This window comes from Peromyscus eremicus, chromosome 5 (assembly GCF_949786415.1).
Source record: "Peromyscus eremicus chromosome 5, PerEre_H2_v1, whole genome shotgun sequence".
NCBI lineage: Eukaryota > Metazoa > Chordata > Mammalia > Rodentia > Cricetidae > Peromyscus > Peromyscus eremicus.
In genome coordinates, this window is record NC_081420.1 from 73,162,991 (window position 1) to 73,177,954 (window position 14,964).

The 14,964-nt window shown below is 40.9% G+C and overlaps 1 protein-coding gene across 1 annotated transcript in view; it reads left to right on the forward strand.

Moving 5' to 3' along the window:
- The window catches only part of Myo3a (myosin IIIA), a 141,585-nt gene that overhangs the window by 81,332 nt on the left and 45,289 nt on the right, over positions 1–14,964 (forward strand). Inside the window, exons 12-17 of the mRNA XM_059263029.1 lie at positions 5,147–5,300; positions 7,572–7,660; positions 9,708–9,837; positions 11,891–11,970; positions 12,305–12,382; positions 14,507–14,712. Coding sequence (XP_059119012.1) covers positions 5,147–5,300; positions 7,572–7,660; positions 9,708–9,837; positions 11,891–11,970; positions 12,305–12,382; positions 14,507–14,712 — 737 coding nt within the window. The remainder of the gene's footprint in view (positions 1–5,146; positions 5,301–7,571; positions 7,661–9,707; positions 9,838–11,890; positions 11,971–12,304; positions 12,383–14,506; positions 14,713–14,964) is intronic.

Sequence of the window (14,964 nt, forward strand, 5' to 3'; positions counted from 1 at the left end):
CTTCTTCTGCCTGTTTTTTTTTCAGTGTCTGAAAGATGTCACTGCAGAAGTCTTTCACCTTATTCTGTAGGTTTATTCCTGGTATTTTAACTTCTCTGAAGCTCTTGTCAGTGCCTAGTTCTTGGCAAGTTTGGTGCTGCTCTATAGAAAAGCTACCGGCTTTTATATAGTGATTTTGTAACCTGCAGTTCTATTTAAGTGTTCGTCAGGTCTACCAGCTTTCTGATAGGGCCTGGGAATGATGGTAGAATGTTTGTCTTTCATGCACCACCATGCGGGTTCAAGCCTCACCACTGCTTATAAATAAACCAGGCATTGTGACCCATCTGGTAAATCCGCTACAGTCCGCTCTCCCTGCGAGCCTCATCCAGCTTCGTTTGCTATGAGCATCCCAGACATTCTCTTTCCAGATCTTGGGGATGCTCCTATAAGCAGTTCATGGCAGCTTCAGCCAATGCTATCAAGGCATTGTGGTGGCATGCCAGCTGGGACTACTTGCTGGGTTTTCTGCCTGGGGAATTACAGTGTACTATCAGCAAACAGGTATTGGAATGCTGGTGTGTGAAACCCTTTATTTCCTATTACAAATGTAATATGTTTATTATATTAGGAGTCATTTATATCGTCAGGAGTCATCACTATATTTTCTTTTTTTATTTTTTTGACTGGTATTATTTGGCTTTACCCTAGGTCTCTGGGCTATCTAGTCACCCAATCAGTGTCAAGCATGGTTTCCATCTTGTGAAGTGGGGCTTAAATCAGATCAGATATTGTTTGGTTACTCCCATTAGCTTTGTGCCACCATTACCCTAGCATATCTTGCAGGTAGTATGCCATTGTAGATCAAAGGGTTTGTGGACGGCTTGGTGTTTACATTTCTCTTTTGATAGTGTGCAGAGTACCGTCCTGTACAAAAACATTAGAACATGGGGTGAAGGCTCTATGTAGGCAACAGTTCAACACATTCATGTTCAATGAGTTATGTAGATGTTGTCTTCAGTAATAGGACATTGTTGGGTCTCTGTCTTCCCCATTAATTGGCTATTTCATTTAGATTACCTTCACATCTGCATATATTTTAGGAGATTTTTACTGTATTAGGTTCTATAATACTCCTCCAATAACCCTTTAGTTTTAGCTCTCTCTCACATTCTTTCCCATTACCTCTTCCCCTTCCCATCTCCACTTGATTCCCTTTATTCCACCCCCCCATAAATCTACAAGTATCTATTCTATTTCCTTTTCCTAATGAGATCTATGTGCTCCTTCTAGTCCATTACTTTATCTGTGGTTCTATGGATTGTAGCTGGGTTATCATTCATTGACTTAACAGCTAAAATACAAATATACACAAATACACACCATATTTGTCTTTCTGGGTCTAGGATACCTCATTCACTATGATTTTTTCCTAGTTCCATCCATTTGCCTGCAAATTTCATGATGTCATTTTTTAAAGGCTGAATAATGTACCGCAGTCTCTTTATCCATTCTTTTGTTCAGGAGCATATAGATTGTTTCTAATTTCTGGCTATTATGAATAGAGTGGCAATGAACATGGTTGAGCAAGTGTCTCTGTGGTAGGATGAAGCATCCTTTGGGTATATGCCCAAGAGCTGTAGAGCTGGATCTTGAAGTAGATCGATTCCCATCTTCCTGAGGAACTGCCACACTGATATCCACAGTGATGTATAAGCTTGCACTCTCACTAGCAATGTATAAGTGCTCTTTTAATCCACAGCATGAGCTGTCACATGTGGAAATAACTCTTAGAGGTGGAAAGAATCCAGAAAGCTTGGAGTGCTAGTTTGCTGGGGCTGCTGTGTTAAAGTGCTATGGACTTTAAGAAAGTTTGTTTAAAAAACAGAAGTTAATTCTCTCATTGTTCAAGAGGCTGAAGGTCCATGATGAAGGCATTGGTCAGGGGTGGTTTCCCCCCAGGCCTCTCTCCAGAGTCACAACATCTATCATGTCATATGTCCTCACAGGGGCCTCTTCTGTGCAAGGGAATCAAGATGTCTCTTACTTCACTTAAGAGTACAGCAGTCACACTGGATTAGGGCCCCACCCTTAGGGACCTCATTTCCAAAGTGCCTCCTTAAAGTCCTGTCTCTAAATGTAATCACATTGGATGCTAGGGCCTGAACATGTGAATGGAGCTAGTGTGGGAGTGCACATACATGTAATGTTAAATATGTAAGATTCTTTCTAGATACAGAAGTAAATGATAGAAAACTTCTGTTTTCATGGAAATTTCATTATAATGAGAGACATGGAAAATAATAAGTACAAATACTAGAAATACTGTAATTTAATTCAAAGTATGATAAGGTGTACAAAGAGTGACCAGTTGGGGAAAGAAATTTGCTAAATTAGTCTGAGAGATCGGCGGATGGTCTGTCAGATGAGGTGAGATCAAAATGAAAACTAGTGGTCTTTACCATGTTACTAACCTGTGCTGAGGAAGCTGTGCTTACATTTGTACCAGACTTAGAAGCCATATGGAAGTCTATCAGAATATGGCACAATCCTCCCATGCTACTGTGCGAATCTGAGGGCTCAGTGGCATTATCCTAGATCTCCCTGGGGAAGGAGATGATGTTTTTAGCATTAAGTATTTAAGCTCCTTAGGGCTATGACCTCCAAGATGCACCTCATATGGGCTTTCTTGACCACACACACTCCAAATGCAATGAAAAATACAACTTGAGGAACCTTCAAACCTTCTGATTTTCCTTGATTTGTTAATATGTAGTTAAATGACTTTCAATCCATTTTTTCATTTTCATTTTTACCATTTCTATTTTTTCTTTGAGAATGTCATACTATATATTTTGTTCTTATCCCACCCCACCTTCAAGCTTCCACTTAAGTCCTCCTAGGCCCACCCCTACCTCCCTACCTCCTCCCAGCTTTGTGTCCCATGTGTGACTACATGCATGTGTGCGTGTGTGTGTGTGTATGTGTGTGTGTGTGCATGTGTGTGTGTGTGTGTGTGTGTGTGTTCAACCAATGAGTTCCAATTTATGCTGCCCATATACTTCTAGATGTGAGAGTATGGAACTTGGTTGATTTACCAAGAGTCACACTCTTAAAGAAAACTGACTTGTCCTCTGTCAGAAGCCACCAACTGTCCACAGCTCTTCAGTTAGGGGTGGGGGCTCATGAGCTCCTCCCTGTCCCATGCTGAAATGTTAACTGGCCTGATCTTGTGCGGGTCTTGGGCAGGCAAACACAGCTGCTCCGAGTTCTTGGGTGTGGTGGTCCTGTCATGTCCAGAAGGTGCTGTTTCCCTCCCCTCCTCCCTGACCTCTGGCTCTTACAGTCTTCCCTCCCCCTCTTCCATGATGGCCCCTGAGGCTTAGGGAGCACCTCCCAGCTTTCTAAAGGGAACTCAGACAGTGGGAGCAGAGCAGGGTGCATATTCTCAACACTTCAGCTTAGTGCAGTTTACAGCTCTTCTCTCCATCTTTAAGTGAACCAAACACTAAGAATGATGAGCTTATGTGTCCACATATGCTTAAAGATAAATGAGCATTTTGCCATAATCTTTCCTGTGAGATGCAGTGTATTGTAACACGAATTTTAAAAGATCTTTTTAATAAAAAAAAAAAAAACTTGGAGCCAGATATTGAGGTGAAAGCTGAAAGATCAGAGAAGCAGAACAATCCAGCCGCGTCCTTACCTCTACAAAATCCTCAACCTCAAGAGAGAGACTTCCTGTTTACTCATGCCTTATATACCTTTTTGTGCCCTGCCTTCCTAGTGCTGGGATTAAAGGTGTGTGCCACCATGCCTGGCTCTGTTCCCAGTGTGGCCTTGAACTCACAGAGATCCAAATGGATCTCTGACTCCCGAATGCTAGGATTAAAGGCATGTACTACCACTGCCTGACCTCTATGTTTAATATAGTGGCTGGCTTTGTCCTCTGATCCCCAGGCAAGCTTTATTGGGGTGCACAATATATCACCACATTGTATGGTTTGGGGTGTCCTTTGTTTTATTGTAAGCGCTTTATAAGCCCTGATTGTGACAATAACAGTTTTTTCTCTATGGTTTATCTGGAGTCCATAATAACGAAGGTACTTGAAGGAAGCCATTGTCTTCCAGCTTACTCTTCTCTGCACCGTGTGACCTCCCACAAAAGCATGCAATGGATTTTGACACCAGCAAATAGAAATGACAATTACATCAGTTGAGACCTTAACCTCACGGACTTTCTATATAAAACATATGAAATTCTTCTGAACTTTGCAGCTGTGATTTAAGCTATTATATGCTGTCAGCGTAATGTGTCTAACAGTAAAATAATTCTAGGTTTACAGACTTCTTCCAAGGTTACCTTCAAAAATAAGAGCTGTGAAACTTCAAGAAATGGTTTTCATGTTTAATGCTGGCTACAATGTTTTTGGGGTGTTTGCCTCTTTAGGGATTAGGCTTTGTCTTATTTTAAACATGTATGTTAGACTGAGAATATTCACACTGCCACACTATGCTTCTGCAGTCATTTTCAGTGGCTCATGGCCATGTGTGGTTATTTCACACATCTTATGATACACTCACAAACGAGCTATTATCAGTGCACCATGTGTTTTTATCTTGTGAGTTGGTTTAAGAGATGAGAATGGAAGGGAAGCTCTTAGAGAGTCAGAAAATTCCAATGGATTGTGTGGCTGAGCCCAGGTATAGGTCTAGGTGTCCTTGATTCTGAACCTATAGACTAATCCCATTGCCCACTGCTGTCCACCCCACTAGCAATGTCAGTATCTGAAACCCCTGCTGAACATCATGTGAGTGTTACTGAGAGACACAATGGGGAAAGCGTCACCCTAAGATCTGCTTCAGTCACGTTGTGCAAATTCTAGGACACAGCCGTACCACTTTCCATTAACAACACAGTCCTCTGTAATTCAGAGAGACTGGCAATCCTTTTACTAGTCTCCTGATTATAATCAGTGCTGATTTTAATAAGCTAGCAGTTCTGCAAAGAGAGAAACAAAATGATCCACTTTGTGTTTAAGGCAATGTCGCAGATAGCAATTTATTATAATATATGTAAAGTGGAAATCTGGGTAATTACTATCCACCTATACATTATTCACAATTTTAAGTGATTTTTTTCTGTTTGACTCATAACCTATTACAGAATGAATACCTAAATGAAGATGTGGATGCTAGAGTTATTGAATATGAAGACAACCGGCCCCTCTTAGACATGTTTCTGCAGAAGCCAATGGGCTTATTATCCCTGCTTGATGAGGAAAGTAGATTTCCCAAGGCCACTGACCAGACTCTCATAGGTGAGTTTTAAACCCAGTGTGACTGTACGGATTTATGAAGGCACCAGGAAAGTTGCAATGATTTTTAATTGTTTTAAATGATTTGGAAAAAACAACAGCTGTCACAAAGCCTGCAGTATCTGGTTTTCAAAAAGTGAAAACTGGACCTAATGCCTAGACCAGTGAGTGTTTATAGTAGGGTAAAATTCATAGTGATGAATTAACCAGGATTGGAGATTGGATTTCTGCTTCCTTCGTGGTACAAGCTCAAATGTTGAATCTTGGATTATAAATCACCATAAAAATTATCCAACCCCAAGTGAGAAATTGGTGGCAGAACAGAAAGACAGCTCTAGAATGTGAAAGGAAATAGTAAGCAGAAAGAAAAAAATCAGTAATGTGAAATATATATATATGTGTGTCGGGGGGTGCCTGCCTATACAAACATGTTGGAGCCAGAGGTCAACCTCAGATGTGTTCCTCCACCTCTCTCTGTCTTGGTTTTTGAGACAGGGTCTCCCCTTGAACCCGAAGCTCACCGTTTCAGCTCTCCTGGCCGACTGGCAAGACTCATCGGCCCCTACCTATGCTCCCAGGAATGGACCCTATGAGCTTTTATGAAGACTCTAGGAAGCAGACCTCAGGTCCTTAGTACTTTACCCACCAGGCCATCTCCCCAGCCCCTACAACAAACAAAGGATTATTTATTTCCACATATCTAACTCATGCAGATTTAGGATGTTAGTGATAAATTCAGACTTTACCACTGTCAAAGCAAAATTGCCCCAGGCTGGGAACGTAGCTCAGCTGGTAAAAGCTGTGCTTGCTTGGTGTGCAGGAGCGTTCTCTAGAGGAATAGAACCCATAGGGTGAACATACGGAACAAAAGGGGGTATGTTGGCTTGGCTTGCGTGGTACAGTCTGAGCAGTCCAGCAGTGGCTGTCTGCATGCTGGAGAGGCTGAGGACCTGGCAGCTAGCTGCTCAGTGCACTAGGTGGGATGCCTCAGCAGCCCTAATCTAGCAGTAATACTGCTAGAAGCTCTCCAGAGAGCCACTGGCCTCCAGTCCTCGCTGGGAGGCCAAAGAAGCTGTTGTGATGTCGCGTAGGAGGACAGGAGCAGCAGCAAGCTGATAGAATCAAGAGCAAGAAGTGAGGGAAGGCAAGCCCAGCCAGCTTTTCCCTCAGACTTTTTTTTTATATCTGGGCCACAGCCAGAAGGTTCTGTCCACTGTGGAGGAGGGTCTTCTCCCCTAAATTTATCCTTCCAGGAAATACGCCCACAGACCTGCCCACATGCCTGTCTCTTAGTTGCTCCCAGAGGCAATCAAGTTGGCAATCAAGATTAAACATCCCAGCTGGCATGCACAAAGCCCTGGGTTTGATGGCTAATGTTTTATAAACTGGGTTTGGTGGTACGTGCTTCTAATCCCAGCAGTCAGGAGGTACAGATTAAAGGATCAGAAGTTCAAGGTTATCCTTGGCTACATAGCAAAGGATACATGAGACCCTGTCTCAGAAAGAAAGTGGTTAAAATGAGATGGTCCAATTTGAAATAGGAAAGGAAAAAAAAAAAGAAGAAGACCTTTGAGTTGTTAAGTAACTGAAAAAGTCATTATTCCCTGCTCGTGGAGGTATTCATAACATACATATAAACACTTAAAGAAAGCATAGATTCATTTTTTTCTTCCTCATTTACTTTTGGTAAACATGGTATTGCTTTCTCCTGACATGGTGGTTGTTTTGTCCCCTGGACACCAGACAGAAAAGGGAAAAAACCTCAACATCATGGGGGAAATAATTTCACAGCAGGGGCTTGGAATGTTGAAATGCTCATAGAAAGTTGACTGCCTTTATGAGCCCATTACGCTTCTTGGATAATCAAATAGATAGGAAAGCCACACCACCAGGGTTGTAGGGTTAGAGCCTGGCATCACAGTATGGCCATCACACCAGGAATGTGAGCAGTACCCGGAGCTAGTGAATTCTTGGCTTCCTCCCCAGACCTACCAAGTGCTGCTGCACTCACAGGGTGAGCCCCCAAAGCCTGCACCTCCACAGGTGTGCTGGGTGACTCTGATCCATGCTGACATCTGAGACCTGCTCTAAAGTAAGATGCAGTGGTAAATGATTGTGATTTTTTGGCCATTAATATTCCAAATCTTCATGACTTCATTATATTAAAATATCTCTACTCAGCATGCATTGTATGGGGAAAAATAACTTCTGACCGTCAATTTTACTTAAGGATCTCCTGTATGTTTAACATTGGAGTTCGATTTTCTTCTGCAGAAAAGTTTGAAGATAACCTGAAATCACAGTACTTCTGGAGACCCAAGAGAATGGAACTTAGTTTTGGCATTCACCACTATGCGGGCAAAGTAAGAACTCACAGGAATTGGGACTGACTCCTCAGCCGACTGTCGATGAAGTCTAGGTAGAACTGACCCAGGCCGTTGGGAGATATTCACAATGGTCCTGTCCTCTGTCTGGTCCTGACTCTTCTGACAACCTGTCTCCCTAATCATCCAGTCTGACTGCAATGACCAGCTGGCAGTGATCACCTGTACTTTGCTTTTCTAAAGAGTACCTTAGGGCATTTTCCAGAGCTGTCCTTACATTTTGTCCAAGAAAGAGGGGCAGTAACTCCCTTTCTCTTTCTTTCTTTCTTTCTTTCTTTCTTTCTTTCTTTCTTTCTTTCTTTCTCTCTCTCACTTTCTCTCAGTCTCTCTTCTCTCATCTCTCTCTCCCCCTCCCTCCTCTCCTCTCTTCTCTTTCCCTCTCTCTTCTCACCCCTTCCAGCCAATACCCCTCCCTGCTCCAAATGAAGTAGAGAGTGCTAAAAGAAACAGTGAGCTGGCAGAGCTGCCCCAGATGTGTGGAGCTAACTAACAGATGGTCTTAAATTTAAAGAAGCATTTATACACTGGTTGAAACACAACTGCACACCTGTCAAACCTCAGATCCGTTGTCTTAAACCCAAGTGACACTCTCCCTTCCGTGGAGAATAATGGGCCATCCCCTCAGAACTGTGCCGTAATTGTTGAGCTACAAAGAAGATTAAAATCAAGAAAGAATGTCTAAAATGAGAAAATCATTGAAAAAAATAAACTGAGAAGTTCCATATATTTGTCCATTTGGCCACATCTAGAGGCCAGAGAATGTCCCAATGACCTTTGTCATTAATAGCACATCTCCTAAGTTGAGTTGCTGGAGAGATGGCTCAGTGGTTAAGAAGACTGGCTGCTCTTCCAGAGGACCAGAGGGTTCAGTTCTCAGCACCCACATGGCAGCTAACATCTATAACTCCTATTCCAGAGGATCTGATGCCCTCTTCTGGCCTTGGTGGGTACTGCACATAGATGGTGCATGGACATGCAGGCAGGCAAAGCACACATACACATAAGTGTTTTAGATATGTATTTTATTGTATAATTTTAATTATCTATTATAACATAATTTTAATTATATATAACATATATAATTTTTACAGATATATATATATATATATATATATATATATATATATACTGTAAGTCATTTTCATTATAACTTTTTGTGATTCTTAGCATTTGACTTACCAAATAAAGGCTGCTTTGATCACTAATTAAGAATTGCCTGTAGCCAGCCGGGCGGTGGTGGCGCACACCTTTAATCCCAGCACTCGGGAGGCAGAGCCAGGCGGATCTCTGTGAGTTCGAGGCCAGCCTGGGCTACCAAGTGAGTCCCAGGAAAGGCGCAAAGCTACACAGAGAAACCCTGTCTCGAAAAACCAAAAAAAAAAAAGGAATTGCCTGTAGCCATTTTATCCAGTTGTTTTTAATAAATATGTTATTTGGCTCATTACAAGAGAGTACCTCAGGCTGAATGCTCTAACAGAAGAAATTTACTATCATTGTTCTAGAAGCTGAAAAGTTGAGACCAAGGTGCCCGGAGCAGGGTTGTTGTCTAATGGAGCCTCTTCTAGCTTGCAGATGGATGTCACCTCACCCAGTCTTCATGTGGCTTTTTCTCTGTGTGACTACAGAACATCTTTAACATGAATTCTGGAGGGACATGATTCAATCCACAACAACACATTTGATTATCCATTAGAAATCTTTGGGATATGTTCATCTTTTTAAAGTCTTAAAATTAGTTAGAAGTACCAGAAACACATGCCCCTACAGCATGCAGTCTCTAAGTTAGGTAAGACCTATCACGTTGAAGTCAAGAGAGCTGGACCAGTTCTTAGAGAAATGGGGATGGTTCTTCTATGCTTCCCATCCCTCCAAGTAAAGGAAATTCACAGCTTTTCTGACCAAGTGGTAAGGAACTGCATGCATAATCTTGCATGTCTGTTGCTCAGTACGGACAGCTCTCATGAAGCGTTGAGGATGGTAGTGATGGCCTGGGTTATAATAATCACTGTGTCACTTGTATCAATAGGTCCTCTACAGTGCTAATGGGTTCTTGGCGAAAAACCGAGACACGCTCCCAACTGATATTGTGTTACTTTTGAGGTCATCAGAAAACAGTGTAATTCGGCAACTTGTCAACCACCCTCTGACTAAAACAGGTAAGGCAGTTGACTTTTTAAAAGGTTCCTCTACGCCTCATCAAGCAGTTTCTCTGTGTGATTTATTTGTGACTGTAGTCTTTTATTTTTCATGTTTATTTTCAGTTCACTAGATATTCACTTATTCCTAATCTGAGGGAGGTATAAAAATTAATATAAAGAAGCTAGGCTCTTACAAAGAAAAGTATTTGAGACTCTCACCGGAAAATATGGAAATGTCCCAGTTGCTCATGAGAAGAGTCCACTCTCCTCAAAAGAAAACCCTTGGTTTTCAGCCGTGGGCGGTGGTTAGACAGTCCCTAGTGTTCACAAGTTCTCTGCTGACCACGTTCACAGTATCTCACTCCTTATTCCACTCCTCCTTATGTGTCCTGACTTTCATTTATTGGGGGAAAATATATTATTTGGGTTCTTTATATTGTAGTTTTAAATTCTTCTACAAACTTTATTTTAAGATTTATTTATTTAGTGGGTGGTAGTGGCACATGCCTTTAATCCCAGCACTTGAGAGACAGAGGCAGGCACTTGAATTCGAGGCCAGCCTGGTCTACAGAGCAAGTTCCAGGACAGGCTCCAAAGCTACACACAGAAACTCTGTCTCAAAAAAAGGATTTATTTATTTAGTTTATATAGGAGTACTCTATCTGCGTGTATAACTTTATGCCAGAAGAGAGCACTAGATCCCTCTATACATGGTTGTGAGCCACCATATGGCTGCTGGGAATTGAACTCAGGACCGCTGGAAGAGCAGCCAGTGCTCTTAACCACTGTGCCATCTCTCCAGCCCCAAATTCTGCTATTTTGATAGTTTTATTGATCTATAACTGAAATATTTAGCCAATAAAATTTGGTTTTTACATATATAAAGACCCCATATATGTTTCTACATAACTAATAGTGAGCATATTAATCACACATATGATGTCCTTCATAATCCTTGTGATCTCTCCTTCCCTCCCCATAACCTTTCCCTGGTTATACAATTAGCTGAAAACATTATTTTCCCTCCCTTGAATTTCTTTGACATATATATATATATATATATATATATATATATATATATATATATATATATATATATGTAGGTTCTGAACTCTTTGCATGCCATTTTATTAAAATGCTTTAAAGTGAGCCTTATTTAAGTATTCAAACTACAGAATATGACCCAACAGCATCCCAACTAAGAATAATTGCTATGATTCAAGGCCAAGTCTTTCTGGCTTTTCAACATTAACTGTTTCACTACCTTGAACACACAAAGCACACATCTGAATGTTAAGATTGAGAACTCATATTGGCATCACTCACGCTTGATTTACTAAAAGCACTTCATGAGACTTTAGGGCTCACTGTGAAGCCCACCTTGAGTTAAAGAAAATCTCAGAGACCACTTAACACAGAGATGCAAAGTGAGCTGCTCCTTCATAATCATCATCTGCCCACATCTTCTAAAATCGAGAGGAAACATCTCACTCACATTCCCTGTTTTGTCATATAGGAGGTTGGTTTTTCCTTCTTTTTCTGAATTTTGGATTTGTGGTAGCCAAGTGTGGTGGTACCTGTCTGTACTCTTGGAATTCAGGAGGCTGAGGCAGGAGTATTGCCATGAGTGTGAGGTCATCCTGGACTGTATAGTAAGATCCTCTCAAAGACAATGAAGAAGAAGATGAAGAAGAGCAAGAGGGAGAGGAAAAGGAGGGAGAGGGAGAAGAGGAAGATGGAAAGGAGGAGGAGACCAAAATAAAAACAGAAGATTTATTATAGCCTTTCGGAGGTGGGGCACAATCCCAACACTAGAGAGGCAGAGGCAGGCAGATCTCTGAGTTCGAGACCAGCCTGGTCTACAGAACGAGTTCCAGAACAGCCAGGGCTACACAGAGAAAAAAAAAAGATTTATCATAATTTCTCACATAGTGTTCTTTATCCTTGTTTCAACAAATAGGTAGCCAAGCTTCTGAGTCTTAGCATGCTCAGAATACTTTAAATAAATGGGAAAATTGTCCAGCCACTCAGGGTTCTAAAAGATAAATTAATTTTACCTGTGTTCCCATAGGTAACCTGCCACTTTCTAAAACTAAAAATCTGATAAACTATCAGATGAGGAATTCCGAAAAATCCACAAACCTGACCAAGGTAAGACTATTTATCTTATGGCTGCTTTGCTGACAGCAGCTCAAACATCATGCCTTTCTGGTATATTCCCAACTCTTTTTAATCTTTACATTTTATACTATTTCTAAATAAAAACGTATGTGTAGCCATGGTCAGAAACATTCATGTTCTGCACAAGACCAGTCAACACAGACAGTGCAACCAGCACAACAGTCCTTGACGTGTGAATGTCAATAACATTTTGTGCATTTGAACACCCAGACTAAGGTAAACTTATGGAAAACACCGTGTACACCTTGTAGATGACAATGTTCAGAAGGTGGCAAGGCCTTACTGTCTTCTTTGGTCTCCTTAGGGTGAAACTAGAGACATCACACGCCATGCCTGTGAAACCACCAACATGAAAACACAAACGGTCGCATCATATTTTAGAGTAAGATGCTAAATTATGATATGTTGTATTTAAGGACACTGTTCATCCTAATTTAGTTACATATAAAAACAAGAAAGGAAGGAGGGAGGAAGAGAGAGAGAGAGAGAGAGAGAGAGAGAGAGAGAGAGAGAGAGAGAGAGAGAGAGGGAGGGAGGGAAGGAAGGAAGGAAGGAAGGAAGGAAGGAAGGAAGGAAGGAAGGAAGGAAGGAAGGAAGGAAGGAAATTTTCATTCAGTGTCCCAGAATGGTTTTAGGACAGAAAAAGCTAGGTAAGGTTGAGCATGGATCTTCAGCCCATATTTCCTAGCCCATATACAAGCTGATACCTTCAGCAGGAGGAGAGGACCTATTATAGGACTGGGATGAGGAGGAGACTCTCCAGAGACCCAGTAGCATCCAGGGCATAGGAACAAGGTGACATTTCTTTGGACAATATGGGAGAAAGAAAAGAAAGGAAGCACTTCTCTCCCTTTGTGTTGAAGAACCTGAGATAACCACTGTCAGTATAGCTCCAATTTTCACTTACCTCCTCTGAATCAGCCAGCCAGGACAATGGAGAAAAGACCACCTAAAACTTGGCAATTACTAATAACGTCACTTAATATGGAAGACGTAGATGCAATCAAATTGAATTTATTATTGATTGTCCAATGAATTTATGCATTTCTCTAACGGAATCATGAACCACTTTTTAAACTGTATGAATACTTGTGTTACATATTCTCAAAGCCCTAAGTTCATGGTAGACACTGTATCAAATCCTACTTGAGTATTGCCTGGTACACTTATACGTTTAAGTCCTGCGTCTACTGCTGATAAGTCCCTCTATATCATCAAGGCAGCACATGTGACCCACTAAACGTACTTACAGCCAGATTAGTTTACTTTTTAAGGTGAGTTGTCCACACCATTATTGTACCACTGTTGTTAACATCAAATACTGTGTGCATGTTAAACCTGACCAGGTCATGAAATCATTTTAATCTTTAGGCTGAAGCAAAAACTGACAGAGGATTGATTCCAGGCAGTATGTAGTATGTTCTCAAGCTATTTTTTAATTCTGCTGACAAGAATGAAAGCAAGGTGACTGTGCCTTAGTCCTAAGAAAACCCATGCCTAAAATGCTCAGAAAGCTAGCAGGCCCTGTCACCTCTGGGTCCCAGTGCCTGGCAGCTGTTGGCATGACTAAAGGAATGATGATTCACAGACAATGTAATAAAAGGGCTCCAGAGCGGCAGTTGCAGCTGTTTGGGAAGATGGCGTCTGAGCTGGTCCCCAAGAGGAAAGCATCCAAATGCAACAGATACGTCAGTTGGCTAACTTCAATATTTGGGTTGCACTGGCCCTGCAACTCTAGATGTTGGTACTTCTAACACTAAAAAGCCCAGTCCTCCATGCTGTGTCTACTCACTGCCTTGCCAGGAAATTCTGATCTTGGTCTTGAAGATAACTGCCCTGCTGAGGTTCCACTTTTAATGAACTCTATTCATCCTAATAGGTTATTCTTAATTGTCTGATAATTGGCTATTATTTTAACAAAGCATTGCTACAGAAGACAGTTTTAATGCCCATATTAATAAAAATATTCTCTCCAAATCAATAAATAAAGCACAGCAAAATAGTTAAGTGGATAATTATTTGATTATTTTCATTTTTGAAACTAACTTCTCTGCCCTAATTTTAAAGTAGATGATTCCAACAGAGATTAAAGTGTTTGTTTTTTATACTTCCTACAAAGACAGAGTAGGACAAGGAAATTAGCATACAAAGTAAATTAACCAAATTGTATGTCTCAATATTGTAATTTTGTATGTTTGCTTGAGAGGATATAATTACTTTAAAAAGTATGTAAAAAATAAATTTATCTAATGCTGCCCTAAGAGTTTCTGGGCAAATTTTTGCCCATAGGCAACCTCCTAGTTATTGCCTCTACATTTCTGTCACAAAATCTGTAATTTTTAGATGAATTCCTTTTCCTTATATCAGATCTCTTTCCACTCACTGTGATTACCAATTTGTAACATTAATTCTTAAAACTGTAACCTTGTAATAAGAATGAAGACCTACAAATTCATACTTTTTTTTAGTGTCATACCATGAAATTGATTCATGTTGTATATTATAGTATTCCTTGATGGATTTGTTATCTAAAATGGTGGTGGGCCAACCTCATTTTGTGCGTTGCATCAAGCCAAATAATGAGAGACAGGCAAGAAAATATGACAAGGAGAAGGTTCTGCTACAGCTCCGCTGCACAGGGATTTTGGAAACAGCCAGAATTCGAAGGCTTGGTTACTCACATCGGATACTGTTTGCTAACTTTATAAGAAGGTTTGTGGATTTCTTGCATTTTCTTTGTATGGTTTATATTTTTAAATTTTTCAGAAGAATTGTAGAATATAAAACAGTGGAGAATTGTCTAGGAGGTCTAGGGCAGAAGCATTTTATTCATGTAGTGAAAAGAGACTATAGCTATTACTAGTTGAGTCTGGGAAACTCTGCTGTGCTCTGGGAAATCTCTGTGAGGGAAGAAGATGCATGTGAAAGGCTGGAAGGTCAAGGGTCTAAGGTTCTGTACTGAAA